This window comes from Mytilus edulis, chromosome 5 (genome assembly GCF_963676685.1).
Source record: "Mytilus edulis chromosome 5, xbMytEdul2.2, whole genome shotgun sequence".
NCBI classification, from domain to species: domain Eukaryota; kingdom Metazoa; phylum Mollusca; class Bivalvia; order Mytilida; family Mytilidae; genus Mytilus; species Mytilus edulis.
Window position 1 is genome coordinate 41,272,340 of NC_092348.1, and position 19,455 is coordinate 41,291,794.

At 32.0% G+C, this 19,455-nt stretch overlaps 1 protein-coding gene across 4 annotated transcripts in view; it reads right to left on the reverse strand.

The window, feature by feature from the left end:
* Positions 1-4,235: 4,235 nt before the first annotated feature.
* LOC139523686 (cell adhesion molecule CEACAM20-like) overlaps positions 4,236-19,455 on the reverse strand; it is a 29,073-nt gene continuing 13,853 nt past the window's right edge. For 3 of the 4 annotated variants that reach the window (XM_071317897.1, XM_071317900.1, XM_071317898.1), the window contains 11 exons: positions 15,700-15,963; positions 13,980-14,237; positions 11,805-12,098; positions 11,356-11,454; positions 10,142-10,223; positions 9,500-9,567; positions 8,264-8,300; positions 7,332-7,420; positions 5,436-5,472; positions 5,002-5,090; positions 4,236-4,465 (listed from right to left, as the gene is read on the reverse strand). In XM_071317897.1, the coding sequence (XP_071173998.1) occupies positions 4,338-4,465; positions 5,002-5,090; positions 5,436-5,472; positions 7,332-7,420; positions 8,264-8,300; positions 9,500-9,567; positions 10,142-10,223; positions 11,356-11,454; positions 11,805-12,098; positions 13,980-14,237; positions 15,700-15,963 (1,445 nt within the window). In that variant the 3' untranslated portion in view covers positions 4,236-4,337. The remainder of the gene's footprint in view (positions 4,466-5,001; positions 5,091-5,435; positions 5,473-7,331; positions 7,421-8,263; positions 8,301-9,499; positions 9,568-10,141; positions 10,224-11,355; positions 11,455-11,804; positions 12,099-13,979; positions 14,238-15,699; positions 15,964-19,455) is intronic. The other variant, XM_071317899.1, reaches the window with a different exon arrangement.

Consider the following 19,455-nt stretch of genomic DNA (forward strand, 5'->3'; position numbering starts at 1 on the left):
AAATTTTTCTCAAAATATGAATACGGGATCAAAACTGTATCATATGCCCTTAAGTATCAGAGGCTCCGGGGTATTTCGGTCAAGTTAAAAAAAACACGTAGCGTACACGAACGTGTACACATATCCTTTTTTGATATATACATTGAAAAACAAAGCAAGGAGAAACTATGTACTCGTTGCTAGTTACCAAATATATCTGAGACATAGTTTGTAGTCCTATCACGTAATATTGTCATTTTAATGTTGTAATTAACATTGCATTTAAAACGGAAGGTTTGGCATGCCACAAAACCAGGTCCAACCCACCATTTTTATTTTAAAAGGCCCTGTACCAAGTCAGGGAAATGGCCATTGTTATATTATAGTTCGTTTCTGTGTGTGTTACATTTACATTTTCCCTCAGTTTAAGTTTGCAACCCGGATTTGTGTTTTCTCTATCGATTTATTAATTTCGAACAGCGTTATACTACTGTTGCCTTTACATACTATCATGGCCAGGTACTTGTAATGTCAATCAAGTGAAAAACATTTGCTTAATTGACTCAATAAAAGGCAAATATCTACTGAATATGTAATGTGAAGTGAACAAGAGCTTTGTTTTACGTTAGACAACAAAGGTATTGGGCAACATTCATGAATAAGGCAAGATCGAAATTTAAACAATATGAAGACTATCCGCCTCAAACACCATGCAAACAACGGATGCATTGTGTCAAGCGTTCATATTCACTCGGACAGATATGCTTTATGTATGAAGTTATGCTTTCCTCGTTTGCTGTATCTATGTTTTAAAACTGTAAATGCTGACTTGTGGTATGTAGAAAAAATACTGTACATATCAGCTTCAGCGAGTCTGCTTAAAAGGTGTTGAAACCTAGAATGCAGTCACGTCTATATAGCTTATTATATTACATATAAACTGATCACCGTAATTGCAGTTACGACGATCCCTACACAGCGGAGCCAAAAACAAGATAAATTGTTCTCATCTAATTTTTCCGTGTACATGCGTTGTTTTCAAGAATAACTCAGCAGCTAGGTTGATATTCACGGTATTGTTGTGTGTGCGTGTTCTTGGTATCATATCTGGTATTGTTACCGAAATAATAGCCATAGAAAATTTATGGAAGATCATCGTAACTCCAAAAGAAGATAATCGTAACTTGTATACAAATAATTTGAAAGATAGTCGTAACTGTATGAAATAGGTCTATAATAATAGTAACTGATTTTATCAATATCCTCTGCTAACGGAATATTAATAATAAATGGGGAATGCATTCATGGGATAGAAGATCAACTTGATTTGTGTGATGTAGTAATAAGCATTGTGTTAAAGTTTCATTGCATTTGGTCACAGCAAACTAAAGTAAAAATACATGAAATACTAACCCGAAAAATTCATCATTTTTGTCATTTGTATAGAAAGGGCATTACTCTAGAAGAGTAAAAATTAACTCACTAAAATTCCAATTTGATGTGTGTTACGTGGCATTAAGCATTGTGTATAAGTTTCATAACATTTGGTAAAGGCAAACTAAATAAGAAAAAAACAGAAACACAAAAATTAGCAATTTATCCATTTATAAAGGGGCAAAACTCGATAGCGGTATAAGTGATGCCTCCTCCAAACTTAATGGTATTTGTTATATGGCAACACGCATTGTGTAAAAGTTTCATAACATTTGGTTTAAGGAAAACTAAAGTAAAGAGAACAGAAACAAAAGAATCAGCAATTTATCGATTTATAAAGGGACATAACTCTAGAAAGGTAACTGAGACACCACCAAAATTCAAACTTGGCCTGCTGTAGTTTGTGGTAATAAACATTGTGGTGTGTAAGTTTTTAATAACATTCAGTTGAGGCAAAATAAAGGTAGACAACTGAAAAGAACATTTTAGCAATTGTTATGTTACTGAAGGGATATAACGAAAGAACGGTAAAAGTGATGCCACCCAGTTTCGAACTTGATCTAACTTATGTGGTAATAAGCATTGTGTATAAGTTTTATAACATTTGGTCGAGGTAAAACTGAAGTTAGAGAACGGAAACCAACTATGGGAAGTACCAACGGACGGACGGACGTACAGACGAACAACTGTTAAACTATATGCCCTCCTACGCTACGACGGGGGCATTAAAAAAAGATTATTTAAAGATAACAACAAATGCGTAACAATATTCATAGTTCGTTCTATTTGTAAACTATTCACTTATTCTAGTCCCACTATCAAACATATATAGCCGCCATCCCCATCATCATATAAAGAAAGTAACGATTATCACTGATAAGTAACTAGTATCTAGTACAAGTTACGACTATCTAATAATCAGCTTACGCTTATTATATCAAATAAAATTCTTGGAGTTACGTTGATCTTCCGTAAAATGACGATGGCTACTATTTCGTTAACAAGGCCACATATGATACTTATAACACACACACAACAATACCATGGATATACACCTAGCGGTTGCGTAATTCTTGTAATCAATGCGTGTACACGAAGAAATTAGATTTGTTTTTGGCTCCACCATGTTGCATTTGGATCGTCGAAACTGCATTTCAACGATCAGTTTGATACCTGTAATATAAGTTAAAACGTTGCGTTTTAATTTTGTACTGTACGTTATGCATACAGCGTGTCTGCAAGGTACTACTCACTACCGCAAATGTTAAGGAACAATCAACGTTATCAATATTGAATTGAGGTATGTAAATTAACGAAACATTTCAACAAACGAAAATTGAAATCATGATCTTATAGTATCACATAACGCGTTTTCAAATACAAGTTTTTTGGCGCAGGTGATAATGTTTGGCATTATCGTTAAAAATTATACTGCATTACATTTAGCAGATAGAGTATTACATATTAGAGATGCATCCATAGTAGGAGTCATTATCAAAGCTAATACGATTGTGTCAAACTGTTTACTTTGATGCATTTATCTTTATAATGAATTATGTAGATTGAACAGCTGTAAACTACTGTTGGCTCTTTTTTTTATTTAGATTCAAATACTCTGCTGTCCTCTTTCTCTGATATTGTTCAAAAGAGAACAATGGAAAACGTTTATAAATCAAGTTGTTTTGATAAATGAACAAAAATTGTAATGTTCCGTACTGTAAACTTAAAATACAGTATATAAGCCCACCAACCTGTTTAGAATTTGATCACTATTGAAGGCTGCACAGTGTATGACAGATGCTATTTTATAAGGTCATTGGTGAATGATGAATAGCCGTCACATCCAGTTTTTGTTTCAAAGAAACTAATACATTATTTTTTATTTTACGTTCCAATTGATAGTAGGGCTTAAATAAAGGCAACAGTAGTATAACGCTGTTCAAGACTCATAAATCGTTAAAGCAAAACCAAATCAGGGTTTCAAACCAAAACCGAGGGAAAGATAGCAAGAGGTTAATAACGGATAGTCACACTGAACTATATCAAAAGCAAAAGCCAATGAAATATACATAGATCTGTTGGTGACCTTCTGCTGTTGTCTTTTCTATGGTCGGGTTGTTGTGTCTGTGACACATTCCCCATTTCCATTCTCAATTTTATAGAAATGGACTGATGATATATTCATGACTTAGTAAATGACATTTAAAAGTTAGATTCATTTGCAATTTATTTAAATCCGAGTCCGTTGCCAGTTGACTTCTCATTTTTTTTCAAGTTTGAGTTAAAATAATTTGCTATTATTTCATCCTTAACATATCACTACAATATCATGCCTCGTGATAATTGTGTATTCTAAATAGATAAATTCATCATAGATGCCAGGATTACATTTTGTATTTACGCCAGATGCACGTTTCGTCAACAAAAGACTCGTCAGGAACGCTCGAATCCAAAAAAGTAAATAAATCCAAATAAAGTACAAAGTTGAAAAGCATTGAGAACAAAAATTCCTAAAAGGTTTACCAAATACAGCATAGTTTTCCTTGTACAATCGGAAAACGAATCGTGATCATTCTCTCAAAAATTCCAAATACAACAGTTATGTTTTAAAACAAATGTGTTAACAACGACAGAAGGCATAAAAAAGCTGCTATGTTGTTTGCCATGATAACTATAATATAAGTCAACAGTTTAAACAAAAAAGAACCAGATATCAATCTAGGTTTCAACATAGGATTATTGGGATATGTCCATGAATTTAGGGTTGTTTAATCCTCAATTGGAATGTGTTTCTCCTCTTTAAATTGATTATCAAATCCATATCCGAATACTTAGATATTTTTTTTATTTACATTTAAGTATATGTACAGCTATAAGAATTAATATGTTTATCATAAAAAAGTAAGCGATTGGCCACACGCTGGTCATGTCTTCATATGTGGTTTTGATTTGATGAGAGGCTTCAGTGCCTTTTTCTCTACGTGATCTTTCCTCTGATTGATTTTAGTATTTGATTTAACGTTATGAACTGACACATTGTTCTGCTTTCGATCTGAAATAAAATTTACTATTTAAAGTCACGACCGAAAAATTTAAAGTAACATAAGATAACTAATATGGACGTTAATGTTAACCCAAGTAATATGTGGTTGATATTTTACATAAAGGGTTAACAAGGGCGATTTCCGTGCGTAAAACAGATTTAGATGCGTGAGACAATAACACATCTTTTCATACTGAATATTAACTAAACAATGTTTATCCTTTTGCAGCATTTCATGATATCTTGTCGGTCTACTTCTGTTTTGTTTTCCGCTTTGAAATTCAACGCACGACCATAAAAATATAATTATATGTATTACCAGAAGCAAATAGAATAACATTCTAATAATAAATTCATGGCTTTAAATATTTGGCTTTGAGCTTTCTTTATGGAGGTGAGTATTGCAAAGCGTAATTTCAGTTTTAAATCAATTGCAAGAGGTAATAAAAATACAAAAAGTGAACTGACATGAAAACGTAAAAAATCACTTCTTAATTTTCATATTCAGTGTTATCGTTTGTTTTATAAAAGTTAATTTTTATTACCTGTTGGTGTCAATTTCAGATTTTCATATTGTTTCCCAATAAGAGGCCTGCCAGAAGGTCTGCTCAATTTATTATCACGAAGGGTCTCACTGAAAGTACATTGCGTGTTTAAATAGTATTTTCTGTTAATGAATACATCAGATGAAATCAGTCTTGCTAAATATTGATGTTCCGTAATAAAGTTCTTACTTAGAACACTTAGAGCTTATTTGTAAATACAAATTTTCTGGGTTTTACATGCAAGTACTTACTAGGCTGAACAAATTTCTAGTTATAAACATTAAAAATAAAATTTGAGAAAAGCATTTTTATTTCGTTACATAAGTGCACGTGCACATGGTAATGGTTGTTTTGCAGTCTGTCCTTTAGTACATAGAACAAATATTTAAGACTTAGCATGCTCGTTAAATATAAATATTAAATACATGGTTTACCTAGATTCCTTTGTTATTTCATCAACACCTAGTGAAGCTAAAAATAAAAATTCAAATGACACAAGGTTTTTAATGCAACATTAAGGGATATTACATACAAACTGGCACATTCAAACGTGATCAACTAACAGAACAATTGAAAAATAACTATCGTTCTCCTGCATTGGTTCAGACATTCAAAAACAGAAATGTCGGGCTGACTAATACTCTGTTATTAAGCTTACTATACCTCCAACTTGTATGACAGGTAATTAGTATAAAAAAGCTTTTAGAAAAGAAACACATGTGATTGGATAGGAAAATAAAATAATTTTAACTCTTTTAAATATTAACCAAATACATATGTAATGTTATAGTCAATGTACTCATGATTGCCAGTCAATTTACTTCTCTGTTGTCTCTGACTGATCATATATATATATAGGAGTTATTTAATCTAATGAAAAACAAATGTTTACTATATAACCAATACTCAACACCAATCTTTTTTCACAAAAGGATTATTTATAAATACATAAAAAAATGCTCTTTCACAAAATCATGCAGTATGATTGAATACTCTAAAAGCCGTAGTCAGCACTTCTGTGCTGACATGAATTATCATTGATATGGTCATATTTATAAACTAACTGTTTACAAAACTTTTTAATTATTGAAATAGTACAGCTTTTCTACCTCAGGAATAGATTACCTTATCTGTATTAGGCAAAACTTTTAGAAATTTGGGCCCTCAATGGGTCTCCAATGCTCTTCAACTTCGTACTTTCTTTGGCCTGTTTATTTTTTTTATTCGAGCGTCACTGAGGAGTCTTTCGTAAACGAAAAGCGCGCCTACAAAATTTAATCCTGGTATCTTTGATGATTTTCTTTTCTGGCTAATAAATTATAATCCTGGTACCTTTGATAGCTTTATACACCACTGGGTCGATGCCACTGCTGCTGGACGTTTCGTTCCCAGGGTATCACCAGCCTAGTAGTCAATACTTAAGGGTTGACATGGATATCAGTTATATGGTCATTTTTTATAAATTTCCTGTTTGCAAAACTTTCGATTTTTCGAAAAACTGAGGATGTTTGGAATTTTGGGTCCTCAATGCTCATCAATTTTGTACTTTCTTTGGTTTTATAATTATTTTGATATGAGCGTCCATTTCACAATTAACAATCAAATTGTACCTCTATTGAATTTTAGAGTGAAGCACAAATATATTTAATAAATCAAATCTATAATGTAAAAATGTAGTATATAAAGTTCCCTTTATTCATAACCAGCTTTTGTTATAATTTGAAACCTTTTAATTATTTGCAGGATGGGTTAGTTTAATACATATATACATATATAATGTTCACAACTCACAGGAAAACATTAATTTCTTAATTTCCCCCGTCTTCTTTCGATTTAATCATATGTATATGACTTAATGATGTATAACATATAAATCAGCTGAACGTTTTACGAGAGTTTCCTTGTTGAGAGATTATTAAACTTCTGAATGATGAAAATTAGAACTCGTCAAAAAGCTATATATCCAATGAAAGTTAACCGAAAAAGTTTGTGATTAATTTTTTTTTTTTGTATATTTATATTTTTGTCAAAGAGTTAAAGTAAATATTTTGTCAAAATTTTATCATACTGTAAATTCAGTAATTATTTCGAGGTTTGTATTATTGCGAATAATGCGACAGAATTGTAAATGCAATAGTTTAACTCGCATTTTGAAATATTTTATATGATTTAAACAGGACCTTTCTCAAATTCGTAAAAAATAGAATCGCATTGAAGTCTAAAATGACAAAATCGCAATAATAAATGAACGCAATAATTTCTGAATTTACAGTAATCAAACAAGCAAATTGGTTGTAGTCAAGGTGTGTGGTACCAAAAGAGTAATTTACCTGTGGTAGGTATTTGTATGATTTCATAATGTTCCTCAATAAGAGGTTCGTCTGCGGGTCTGCTCAATACATTGCCACGAGTCGCTCCACTGAAAATACATCGTGTGTTTAAACACTTTCTTTTGTGTTAACAAAAACAGCAGAAGAAGTCAGACTTGTTAAAAAATATTGATAATCCGTATTTGATATCATTAGTTAAAGCAGTAAAAGTTTTTTTTGATATGAAATATACTATTATCTCTTAATCTAATTGTATTGATGATCTCATGGAAACGTGTTGACCTCGATTGTTGGAAGTCCTGTTTAAGAACATTTTTAGGCCAAACAAAACAATTTCTTATATCTACATTTCCACAAGTCAAACTGTATTTTGTATAAAAATTTACCCGATTATTGCAACAGAATTTCTATACATGACTTTTCCCAAATAAGTTTCGTTTTTTGTAAAGATTTTTCTGCAAGTCAGGCAACTAATAAAAGTCAAATGTTTGGCTGTGAGGGATATATAAGTTTCCAGCCACGTTCGCTCCGAGTGCTCTTTGTACGTTAAGAACCCTTGTGACAAATCTTTGAGGGGTCCGTATATCGTCTGTTGCAAGGCAAAATGTCTGCCTCTATCCAATAGGCAATTCCAGTGGTAGTCCAAATTTTCCCATCATCATAATCCCAATTGGCCTATATTACAAGACCTGCCTATTGTTTTTATTTGTTAATTTGTTCTCGTCCTGAATATGCATGAGATATTTATCACTGGACGTCAAGTAACAAACAATTAATCAATCTAGAATACTCAATAAATTATCTTTCATAGGAATGCAATTTCATCATTAATTGAGCTTTGATAGTGTCGTGTCAATAAGTAAGGGTATAATTCGCATTTATGTGTAAAAGGTTTGCGTGCAATTAAGAATAATATGACACAAGTGGCTTACCCACGCTCCTGTGTTATTTCTTCAATCCCTCCTGATGCTACAAAAAATGTAAAATGATATAAGGTTCATCGTTTAATGAATAATATAAAAAAAATCGGAAGGATTTGCATAATATAATGATTGCTAAAATACCATGGCAATAACATAACAAAGTAACTGATTTTTTTTTCATCTTACCAAATAATTTCTCCATCAAAAAATCTAAATTTCAACAAATTATAAGTAACAAATCAATCAATAGAAAATGAATAAGTATGTTCAGTTTTAAAAGAAATATTATCTTACATTCAGACTTATGGATTTTAAGTATGATATGTGCTAACTCGTGTTCACGGATACCTAACAAGTATTGCAAAAACTGTCCCTTTATTGAACAAACTGTACACATTCAAATTTGAAAAAAAATCGAATAAACATGCATTTTTTTTAGCATAAATCATAGTAATAATTATATTCCCATTATTAAAAGAAAGTCTAAAAAAGAAGTCAATCTTTTGCTATAAGATAAAACAAAATACTGTTACCAAACTTATCTTGGTGGATTCTTAGATGCGTGTAGGTTTCCATGATCGATTTTGCGGCAAGAAATATGACAGATTTTCTATCTGTGTTTATGTATTCACATAAGGGGTGATTCAGATATAATATTCGCGACAATTTATATTGGCGATATTTTATACTCAAACCAGAATCTTACAAAAATGTTAAGTGTCACAACATACATATAAGGATAAATATACCAAAATGTAGACCCTTTTATAAATAGTTATCAAAGGTACCAGAATTATAATTTAATACGCCAGACGCGCGTTTTGTCTACATAAGACCCATCAGTGACGCTCAGATCAAAATAGTTATAAAATACAAAGTTGGAGAGCATTGAGGACCCAAAATTACGAAAAGATGTGCCAAAAAAACACTGAACCAAGTGCATATGATCACACCATAGTTAGTGAATCATCTGTACTCACGTAATTGTAATCATTTAACTATTTAAACTGTTTGGTGTACGTCATAGACAAACCACTTAGCACTTTCGGAGCAACTGAGATCAACCCCAGATTTTATGGGGATCGTGATGCCAAATCTTTAGTTTTCTATGTTGTGTCGTGTGTACTATTATTTGTCTGTATGTCTTTTGTTTTTTAGCCAGAGCGTTGTTTTTCGATATATGAGTTTGCTTGTCCCTCTGGTATCTTTCTCCACTAGTTTTTAGCACTGATATTTGACCATTACCTTCGCTGGAACTTCCTAGGTTTTGCATTTGGAGACTGGTATTTTCATATAATCTTTTCTCAGTTGGTCTACAAACACACATTAGAAATGATGTGACAATTAGTCAATGTTTAACTTGTTCTATACAAAAGCTGAGAGTAATATACGAAGACCGAACGTAGTTTCCAAAATCAACTACATAATATTCGGCGTTTTTCTTGAGAACAACTACTTTATTTAACATGTTTAAGCGAAACAAGATAAGATTATTCTGACTTGAGAATGACTGCGAAAGGTATTTGCACCAAGCTTACATGTATCAAGTGAATATTATGCAATATAAACCTATACCGTGTGACCTTTAATCAATTAAATTGACTAAAAGTATCAGAGCATTTACATACTGTTTCATTTATGCTTAATTTTGATACGGCACAACTCCTACTGCTTTACTTGATTATTCATCTCACTCGTACTAGAAAAAAGTATATCATACAATGTATCTACAAATGAAGATATGTCCCTTCACGACCCGAAGAAATAAAACTCAATTCTGTGTAACCTTTGGAATATGATGTAAATACAGATGCTTATGTTTTCTCTCAACTAAGTTTAATATAACCGTTGAATTGTAACGAAATGTAGCAGCTGGGTCTTGCTTACCTGGTAGTTTTTGAGGTACTGTCCTTGATGCAGCAAGAACATCCAATTGTAGTGTCCAAACGTTGTGTTAGTAATCGAAACCCTTGATAAAACACATTGCTCATTTAATGAATACACCGTTATGTATTATTTTATTTTTGCTTGCTTGTTTAATTTTTGTAATATGACATTGCTTTAAAAAAAAAGAGATATAATTTCTATTAAAACAACATCAGATGTCGTGTATTGGTTTACTCTGCAATATTTCATTTCATCAAATAAGTGTTCAAATATATTTTATGTCAGCCCTTTGGAAAAAGAATTGATTTACTGATTGTTGGTAGCCTTACAACTGGTGGCAAATATATAATGTTCAAAACGATTAAAAAAGTAATATATACATCGAAGATGAATTAAAATGCAGAATTGTAATCGACAATTTTTTTATTGAGTTCGGTAAACAAACAATAGGTATGTCAACGGATACTGATTTGGCACCATTACTTATTTGTTGGTACTCATATAAATCATGATGATAGTTCATACATAACCTTTTCAATGACAATAAGTAAAAAACAACGTCTTTCAAAGTTCTCTAAAACTCTAGTTTCAGATATGATGATTACATCTCATCACTCAATTACACATATTTTAATGAGTGCTTGCATATCCAAGTGAACCTGGGGTTTAGGATATTTCTAAAACAGAAGGTATGCTGCACATATCGATCTGTCCGCAATAATAACGTGGATGAACTGATTCAACCTAGCATATGTGGCAAAAGGGACATTTCAACTTTCTAATTGTTAACTTGCCATTTCTCATCAGTGACAAACCATAAGCGCCATGATATAGCGTTTCTATATGTCAGTTAATACACTATATTCACGCACGTTCCAGATTCACAGCAGGTGTCTGTATATTTAAAGAACCGTATGCATGCACTCATACTCATTACCATATGCATTCCAAGTCGATAAAAACTTCTTTTTACCATGCGGTTTACCCTATAGTGAGTGTACATATATTTTTCAATAAATTTGATTTTCATTTGGAATAAGTCAGGTATTGAGCTCATAATTATGCTGTATAGTTTCTTTTCATCTTTTCTCTTTTTAAATCATTAAGTTTTATACACAGTAAAAGTTAGATACAAAAACAAATTAAAGTGCAGATAAATAGCAGAAGATCAAATGTATGACCGGATAAGAGAGATGTTTTATATAATGACTTACTATGGACTAGCACCATTGTTATGATGATTACAAGTAACGCTATCAATATCAATGCAATCCCGCCAATAAAATCAGGGCGTATTGGAGAAATCTGACCTGCTGTGAAATAAATATCCAATCATAATATAGATAAAGGAACAATTATTATATGTAAATAAGATTGTAACACGTTTCTATTGGTACTTATAAAAAACACATAGTAACTGAACATACTTCTGAATTAACTTCCATATTCCTAATTTGGCACAAAATTTTCACCGATTTTCAGTTTTCATCTCAAAAACATTACTTGCTTACAGCCTCTTTAAGAAAGATATATACCGAAGTTGCAAGTGCACAACACACTTTTTTTTATCCAATTGAACCTATTGAATGTATACTTTATTTAAAATTATACAATGCAATAATGTTTCTATATGATCATAGTTTCACTTTGTGTAAATACATACCACTGGTTACAGATCGAAATTCAATCGATTCAGTCTGTCCTAAATAGTTTTCTGACGATATTTTAAAAACGTATTCTGTAGAAGGGATCAGGCTCTTTACATGTAACAAGAAGATATTTTGCTGATGTTCTGGTTCTTTAAAAAGCACACTAGTGAAATCCATGTCGGTCCTTGTTTTATAATGCAAAATAAAGTGTTGCGCAGGAACCACTGTCATATCGGGTATCCATGCAATCGACGCAGTGGTAGATCCAGTGCTTTTTACAGTAATATTTTTTACTTTTGTCGGTCTCGCTACAAATATACGTTATGCATGTTATACTTGTAAGTTGTATTCAATGCTTTGAGTAGGTAAAACATCTATTACATATGTCATGCAGAAAAAAAAGTTGGTAGAAAAAAAATTAAAGAACAATTTAATGGTATTATTAGCACTTGTAAATACAGGGACACGCTAACTATTTTCTTTTAAGTTTTATTTGCCTTCCGTTTTATATCTATTGTAAATACTTTTACCTCCACTCTGTATTGATGTTAAGCGTAAATCATGTATTACTATTACCTTGTTCGAAAATTTCATTTCAACATCTAAACATCCAATAAATCACAATGTATCAATAAATATCAACAGAAAATCTCAGACTTGTTGATTAATGTTACGTATATCACTGGGGGTAAGCGGATGGTCGTAACTTTCAGTTACGACCTTCCGGAGATGGGAGAAAACTCTAGGGATAAGTTTTTCTTTTCCGATTTTCGTGCAGTAAAAGGTTCATTTGAGCTCATATACACTTATCGTGAGTGCGTTGATATTGAAACCAAATTTGGTAGATAAAATCATTCCAATTTTCGTAAAATAGTCATTCAAAAATTCGAGCATGATGGTCGTAACTTTAAATGTGTGATGGTCGTAACTTCAACTATAGTATTTTGGATGATGGTCGTAACTTTGAAAGATGACCGTAACTCGAGTATTTAGACAAACTTGTTTTAATGTATTTTAAAAGTAAAATTAATATACTCAGATGTCATATATGATTTGCTACAAACAATATTATTTGTTACTCTGATAATGGTATGCAGAAATTAAGCTAGAGAATGATTAAACATACACAGTTTTGATCTTTCGACTTAATGTATCAATTTTAAATTGTAGATTTTTTTTTTAAACCTAGTATTACCTATAATATCCTCAAATGGTTTATCTTTTCAATAGATGCAAAATCTAACGAAAAAAAACCCAGGATACTGTTATTTCATGTGATTTCCCATTTATTAAAAATGCCTTTTCATAAAATCATTTATTTTGTAATTAAACAATGATTTGGTACATTTCGTGCTTTTTATTTCTAACTAAGAATTATAACCAGAGCTGTGTTTCTTGTTTTAAAACGAATTCTCCACTTTTGAGAAATTTACATTGTTAATGAATTTAACCGCTTACATTAATTCAACTATTTACCTATTTGTTAATTTTATACATTATATTTTCAGTATATATGACTGTTCATTTCATTTTGTATTGTTTCGTTCGATTCGTTCCAATTTTCCTCCATTTCGCACTTTATAGGTACCCCTCTCTTCACCCCCTTTTAGTTTTTTTATTATTTGGTGAAAACAACGTCACAAACATATAATATAATATATTCATATTACAAAAGACACGTTTAAAACTCTTGACTTGCCTTGTATGGTCCAAAACATTTTTAAAAAATTGGAATTTTAAATCAAACTTTAATCAAAATTCCCCAAAAACAAATATTTGAAAACTTTACATGGATTAAAATTGCTTTATTTTACGTTGTATGTAAAAATTTTAAAAAATCTTCAGAAATACAGAATATAATATATGATAATTTTTGAAATGACTATTTTACAAACATTGGAATGTTTTAATGTATGAAATTTGGTTTCAATATCACCGAACTGCCGAATAGTATGTATGAGACAAGCGGTTTGGCTCAAATGAACCTTTTACTGCACGAAAATCGGGAAAAAAACTTATCCCTAGAGTTGTCTCCCATCTCCGGATGGTCGTAACTTTTAGTTACGACCATCCGCTTACCACCAGTGGTATATAAGTAATGAAATAATTAAACTTTAATCATAAGTTTCGAAGGAGATTATTGTAATGACGTGTACAAAATGTATATGTGTTTCAATATATTCACTTACTGTGGACAGTTAAACGTACATACGAAGAATATTTTCGTCCAACACCATTTCTTACTTCACATCTGTAATAACCACTGTCTGATCTTTTTACATTTCTTCTAAATAACAGATTATTCCATGCTGACCATCGAGTTTGTCCTGTCCACTTATATTCGCATTGTGGTCTACAGTTGGCAGAACAAGTTATTGAATCAAAAATGTTCTCTTGAACTATAATTGGTGTGATGTTTGGTGACAATTGTATGTTTTCTGGTGCATCTAAAATGTTTATAGAACTTCAAATATACACGTATATTAAAAGGAATTTGTAGCTTAAACGTTGAAATACATTCATTTATTGAACCGAATGAAAGCCATTGCTACCCTACTGATCAATCGAATCATCTTTTTGGAGTTTCAACGTTTTGTCGATAACAAGGAATTTTCGTAATATGAAAGTACATTTCACCTGAACGCAACTTGCATCTACAGGAAATGCATAAACAATGCTTGGTGATTAGTCACATATCAAAAATCACATTAAATGTACCCCCCACCAAATTAACCACCCGAATAAAAAATCACACATTTAATACAATACAAGGAAATTTTATATTTATTAATTTTCATATTTTTAAGCTCTAAAGTGACTTGCATTTTTTTTCAAAAAATTATTTCCTGAAGATCATTAACTTACAAAAGTTTTTCATTATATTTCAATCTTTGATTTCGAAAGGAAATCTGTACCGGATTCTTTTTCATACTTCATGCTACATTGTAGACGAATAATAACAGAAATGCAAAGTGTAATTGAATTAAAACATGTCAAGTATTTATGCAACTAAATAAGATGAGTTGTGGATACGGAGTTGAAGCGAATAAACAAACGATCGCACAAACCCTTTACAACCCCGTTTGATTGAAATGTAGTATCAACACGACATGATACACGCAAGAATTATGATGTATCAAACCTGCTTAAGATACTGCCTGTACTAAGCAAAAAACTGCTATTAAACAGCACCAAATGTAGATCCCTTTATAGTACATTTCATATAAATTGAAACTGTATTAAAATACCATCTGTCTTAAGAGACCACTTTTTCGCTCTCCCTTAAGTGGTCTCTTAAAACAGGTTTGACTGTAAATATATTTTAACGCAAAGTTCTACTACATTTAACTATGGTATTAAATTTGGAAGTCGCATGTTACAAACAACGTTGAGTCATATACAAAATTGTCTGTCAGTTTTCAATCAAAATATGAAATTATTCCGTGTAGCAAATGTTTAAATGGTCTTTACATATTTATAGAAGTTGCTGAAAAAGACAATTCTGCATCCTGTGCATTGATTAAAACTGAATGTATTGACACATGTCTCGAAAAATGTATGTAAGGCGGTAAATCAAATTGTATCGAGTATACAAGGAATTTGGGATTGCATTCTAAAGATGATATGGCTACCGATAATTCATTATGTCTTTAAAAACATAGTTTCTATAAACAAATCAGAAAACGCTGATTTACCTGAGTCTCTGCTAGACTGCAAATTGGACATATTTGTTATTATTCTCCTAAAAAGATTGATGTCTATATAATATGTTCAAAATATACTTTAAGATATATGCATGACCAATGCACAAAGTATATATATATACACACACATTGTGTTTGATTTTTTCAAGTTAGTATAGTCGTGATAACACAGATGATTCAGATTTTTACTGTACATTATACTTGCAGTTTACAACAACTCTAATTGTTTTCTCTTTGGAGCCAATCTCATTGAATGCTCTACACGTGTATTCCCCATCATGTATCTTCTCCAGTGCGTATTTATAGAAATATGACGTCACGTTTGTTGTTTTGTCTGGATATGTCCACGTATAGTTACATACAGGATGACAATCAGCCCAACATGTTATATTTTTGATCGAATCACCTTCAGTTCTTATATATCTACCGTACCATTCTAAAGGAGATACAACAATGGTATCTGGGCCATCTGTAATATGTTTTTAAAATAGTGATTGTAACACTAATAAATGAATAATAATTTGTGATTATATTTTAACAAGAAATGGTCTATGGCTCACAGAACCGCCTATCTTCTAATAACAACTTTAGCGACCCAAAAAAATGAGAACAATGGTTATTACAAATAAATAAAGACATTTGTCTTTTCTCAACTGTACACAAGTATTGGCATTTATTCCCTATTTCAAAATAAAAGACACATTGAAAAAGTTTAATTCCGTTTCCCTTTTAACGAATGTGACCTACCGAATCAGACTTATTACCGGGTTTGTACTAACATGAGCAGCAGGATTTTTCTATGTTGTATTTTGTGTACTTTTGTTTGTTTGCTTTTGTTGGTTTTTTTTTTAGCCATTGATTTGTCAGCCTGTTTTCGATTTATGATTTTGAATGTCCATCTTGTATTTTTCGTCCTGCTTTTGCTTTTTTGCTATAAAAGAAAACTATTACACGTTAATTATTTTAAACATAAACACTTCATTTACGTCTCCCTTTTATGGGTCCATGACGCTAGACTATTTCTCGTTTTTTTTTGTGTTTTTATTTCTGCCGGTTAATTTTTGTCTTCTGTCTTTTCTTTGATTAATGATGTTTAGAGCCTTTGTAATATTTTTTGCCTGCACTCTTTGATGAAATGTGTCAGTATGTTGCAAAGTGACATTACATAATATATTTTACACCTCAATGATAATCATCTGCATCACTTGTTTTCGTGTTCAATATTATGACAAAAATCAAAACCTTGTGCATAAAATTGTCTGGTTTCTAATATTTGGAATGACGTACAGTATCAAATCAGTATCTTCTTTGTCATCAAAATCGCGAACTGTTAAGTGAAACCAAAAAAGGGGAATTCCGGTCAGAATCGAACGCTCGACCATATTAACCAACGGCACGAATGGAAAACTTGTCATAATCCTGAATTGGTCTTATATACATGATTTTTTATTAGATGTTATTAGGTCTGCACTAACTGTCAGTAACTGCGAGTACTCTAATAACTATATATTTAGGGTCCTTTTTTTATGTTAGGGGCGAGGGAGAGTTTTATACCCTGCCAAGAATTGTCTGTGGTTTTTTTTCATATGCTGTGATGTTACACCACTGTCCCAGGTTAGGAGATAGTTTTGCGCTAACAAACAGGTTGAACCCCGCCATATTTTGCATGTGCCTGTCTTAATTCAAGAGTCTGAAGTTTAGTTATTGGCATTTGTTCATGTCTGTCATATTTGTATTTCGTAAGTTGTTTTGTTTTGAAATTAAGCCGTAAACTTCTTCAATTGAATGTTTTCACATGTTTAATGTCTGGACCTTTTATCATGTTTATAGCACACAATACAATAAATATGTTCTTATTATTGAAGGCGAAACGGTTGCCTGTAATTGCTAGCAACTACTAAAAAAATTTGGTGGATAGTTGTCTTATTGGCAATAATACAAGATTTCCTTAATTCTAGGAAGGCAGATTTTTGAAAGGTGGTGTACACATAGTTTTAAAGCTAGCGTTGCCTCCCACTTATTTTAATTTTATTCTACAATTAACCAAATATTGTACAAATAACAGTACAAATGATTGTTTTATTTGTACGTCTTGTACAAATAAAGTCTCCTGTTACCCCACTTCCACGTTAAGCAACCGCTGATATGAATATTTCTGTTTCCTAACCAGTTTTTTTTTGGGACCCTCTTCGCCGTCCGTGTTTCAACTACGTCGATTTCTTTGAGAATTTAGAGACAATGATTTTAATTTAATAACAATAGTTTCAAGTGTTGGGATAAATTTCAGAATAAAAACAATATATGTACATTGTCAGAAAATATAAAATGTATTCGTACCCACTACGAAACAGGAGAAAAGCTCTGCAGAGAAGGCTTTTCGTCCTGTTTCTGAAGCTCATACAAAGAAATTTTATATTTTCCGACAATGTACATATATTGTATATGAATCGTTATACTGACTAAATCTGTTGAGCAACTGAAACAGACATAATTCAATTTGGTTAACTTGACAATAATTCGGATCCAAAAGCCAATATTGGGTATCTTACATAACAGATATACAACAGCAGAGAAGTGCAAACACACCAACGGATGAACACCTTAATGACACATATATTACGATAAAGGGTAAGGTCAAACATTATAGATCAACAGTTTTCGAATCATCAATCCGTATCAAGAACGCCTAATCGAACGGTCTGACAGAACAAACTTTATCAGGAACACTGATCATAACGTAAATAAAAGGCTACGCACCGTCAACACTTACAATTCGCAATGACAACTATCCTGTATTCTATACGAAGCAGATACTTAATATTATGTGTTAGTTCTACTTAGTATTTTCTGAAAAAGTTTTTAAGAAAAAGGACGCCTCGTCATTTTATCAAAACCCTTGTATATCACTATTATGCTCTGACACCGATGACAATTGACCAAGTCGGATTAGCAGTTGCGAGCTATACGTAGTGATGTGTATGACATTCATCGCACAATAACTAACTTTTGGCAAATTAAAAAAAAATCAATATAGTTCACAACACCAGGTGTCATGTTGCAAGTCTAGATGTCCCTATCAAATTAATCCTCATTTTGAAGGAACATCCTGGTCATCCTCTAATTCAGGATTTTCCTTGGCCTACCTCGATTCGTCCAACTCGGGTTAGTAGAGTCTATCGAGTTTACTCGACTGACAACCGAACCTCCCGAGTTTGACCTTTTGAACCTACCCGAGTTAACTCGATATCAACCCTGGGTCGGGGCAGGTTTAGTCGAGTTTCAAGATGGCGCCAAGTAGTTGCAATAAATAAAATTGATACAAATAAACTGGTATTTGACAAAACACAGCCGAAGAATAAAGCTGACAGGGGGAATTTATCATTGCATGTATTTCGGAATCAGCCAATGTTGTTTATGTGTATATTTGGTCCTCAAATCTCTTCAACTTCGTACTTTATTTGACCTTTTATAACATTTTTGATTCGAGCGTCACTGATGAGTCTTTTGTAGATGAAACGGGCGTCTAGCGTAAATATCAAATTTTATTCCTGGTATCTATGATGAGATTGTTATCAGCTGTCGGTGGTGGTTAGAAATAAAATAGAAATTAATTGTTTTTCTTTGAACGATTTTTTGTTCATTTTTTTTTTAACTCACTAACAAACTATTTTTCAAAAGCAAACAGGATCAGAACTTTTCTTTGTGAAACACTATGTAATATTTTTTTATTTAAATGCTCAGCAAAAAACAATTTGTTCACCTCCATTATAATAGTTAACTCGATGGAAGAGTTTTTACTTCGATTCAGAACGGTTGCGCACATGCGCATTAGCACTGACCTTTCAACTAGAGTTAACCCGAGTTGGACGAATCGCAGTAGGCCCTTCTGTTAGACAACTTTGTCTCGTCCTGAACATGCATGAAATACATTCTGTACTGGACACTTGAAGGACGCAGAGCA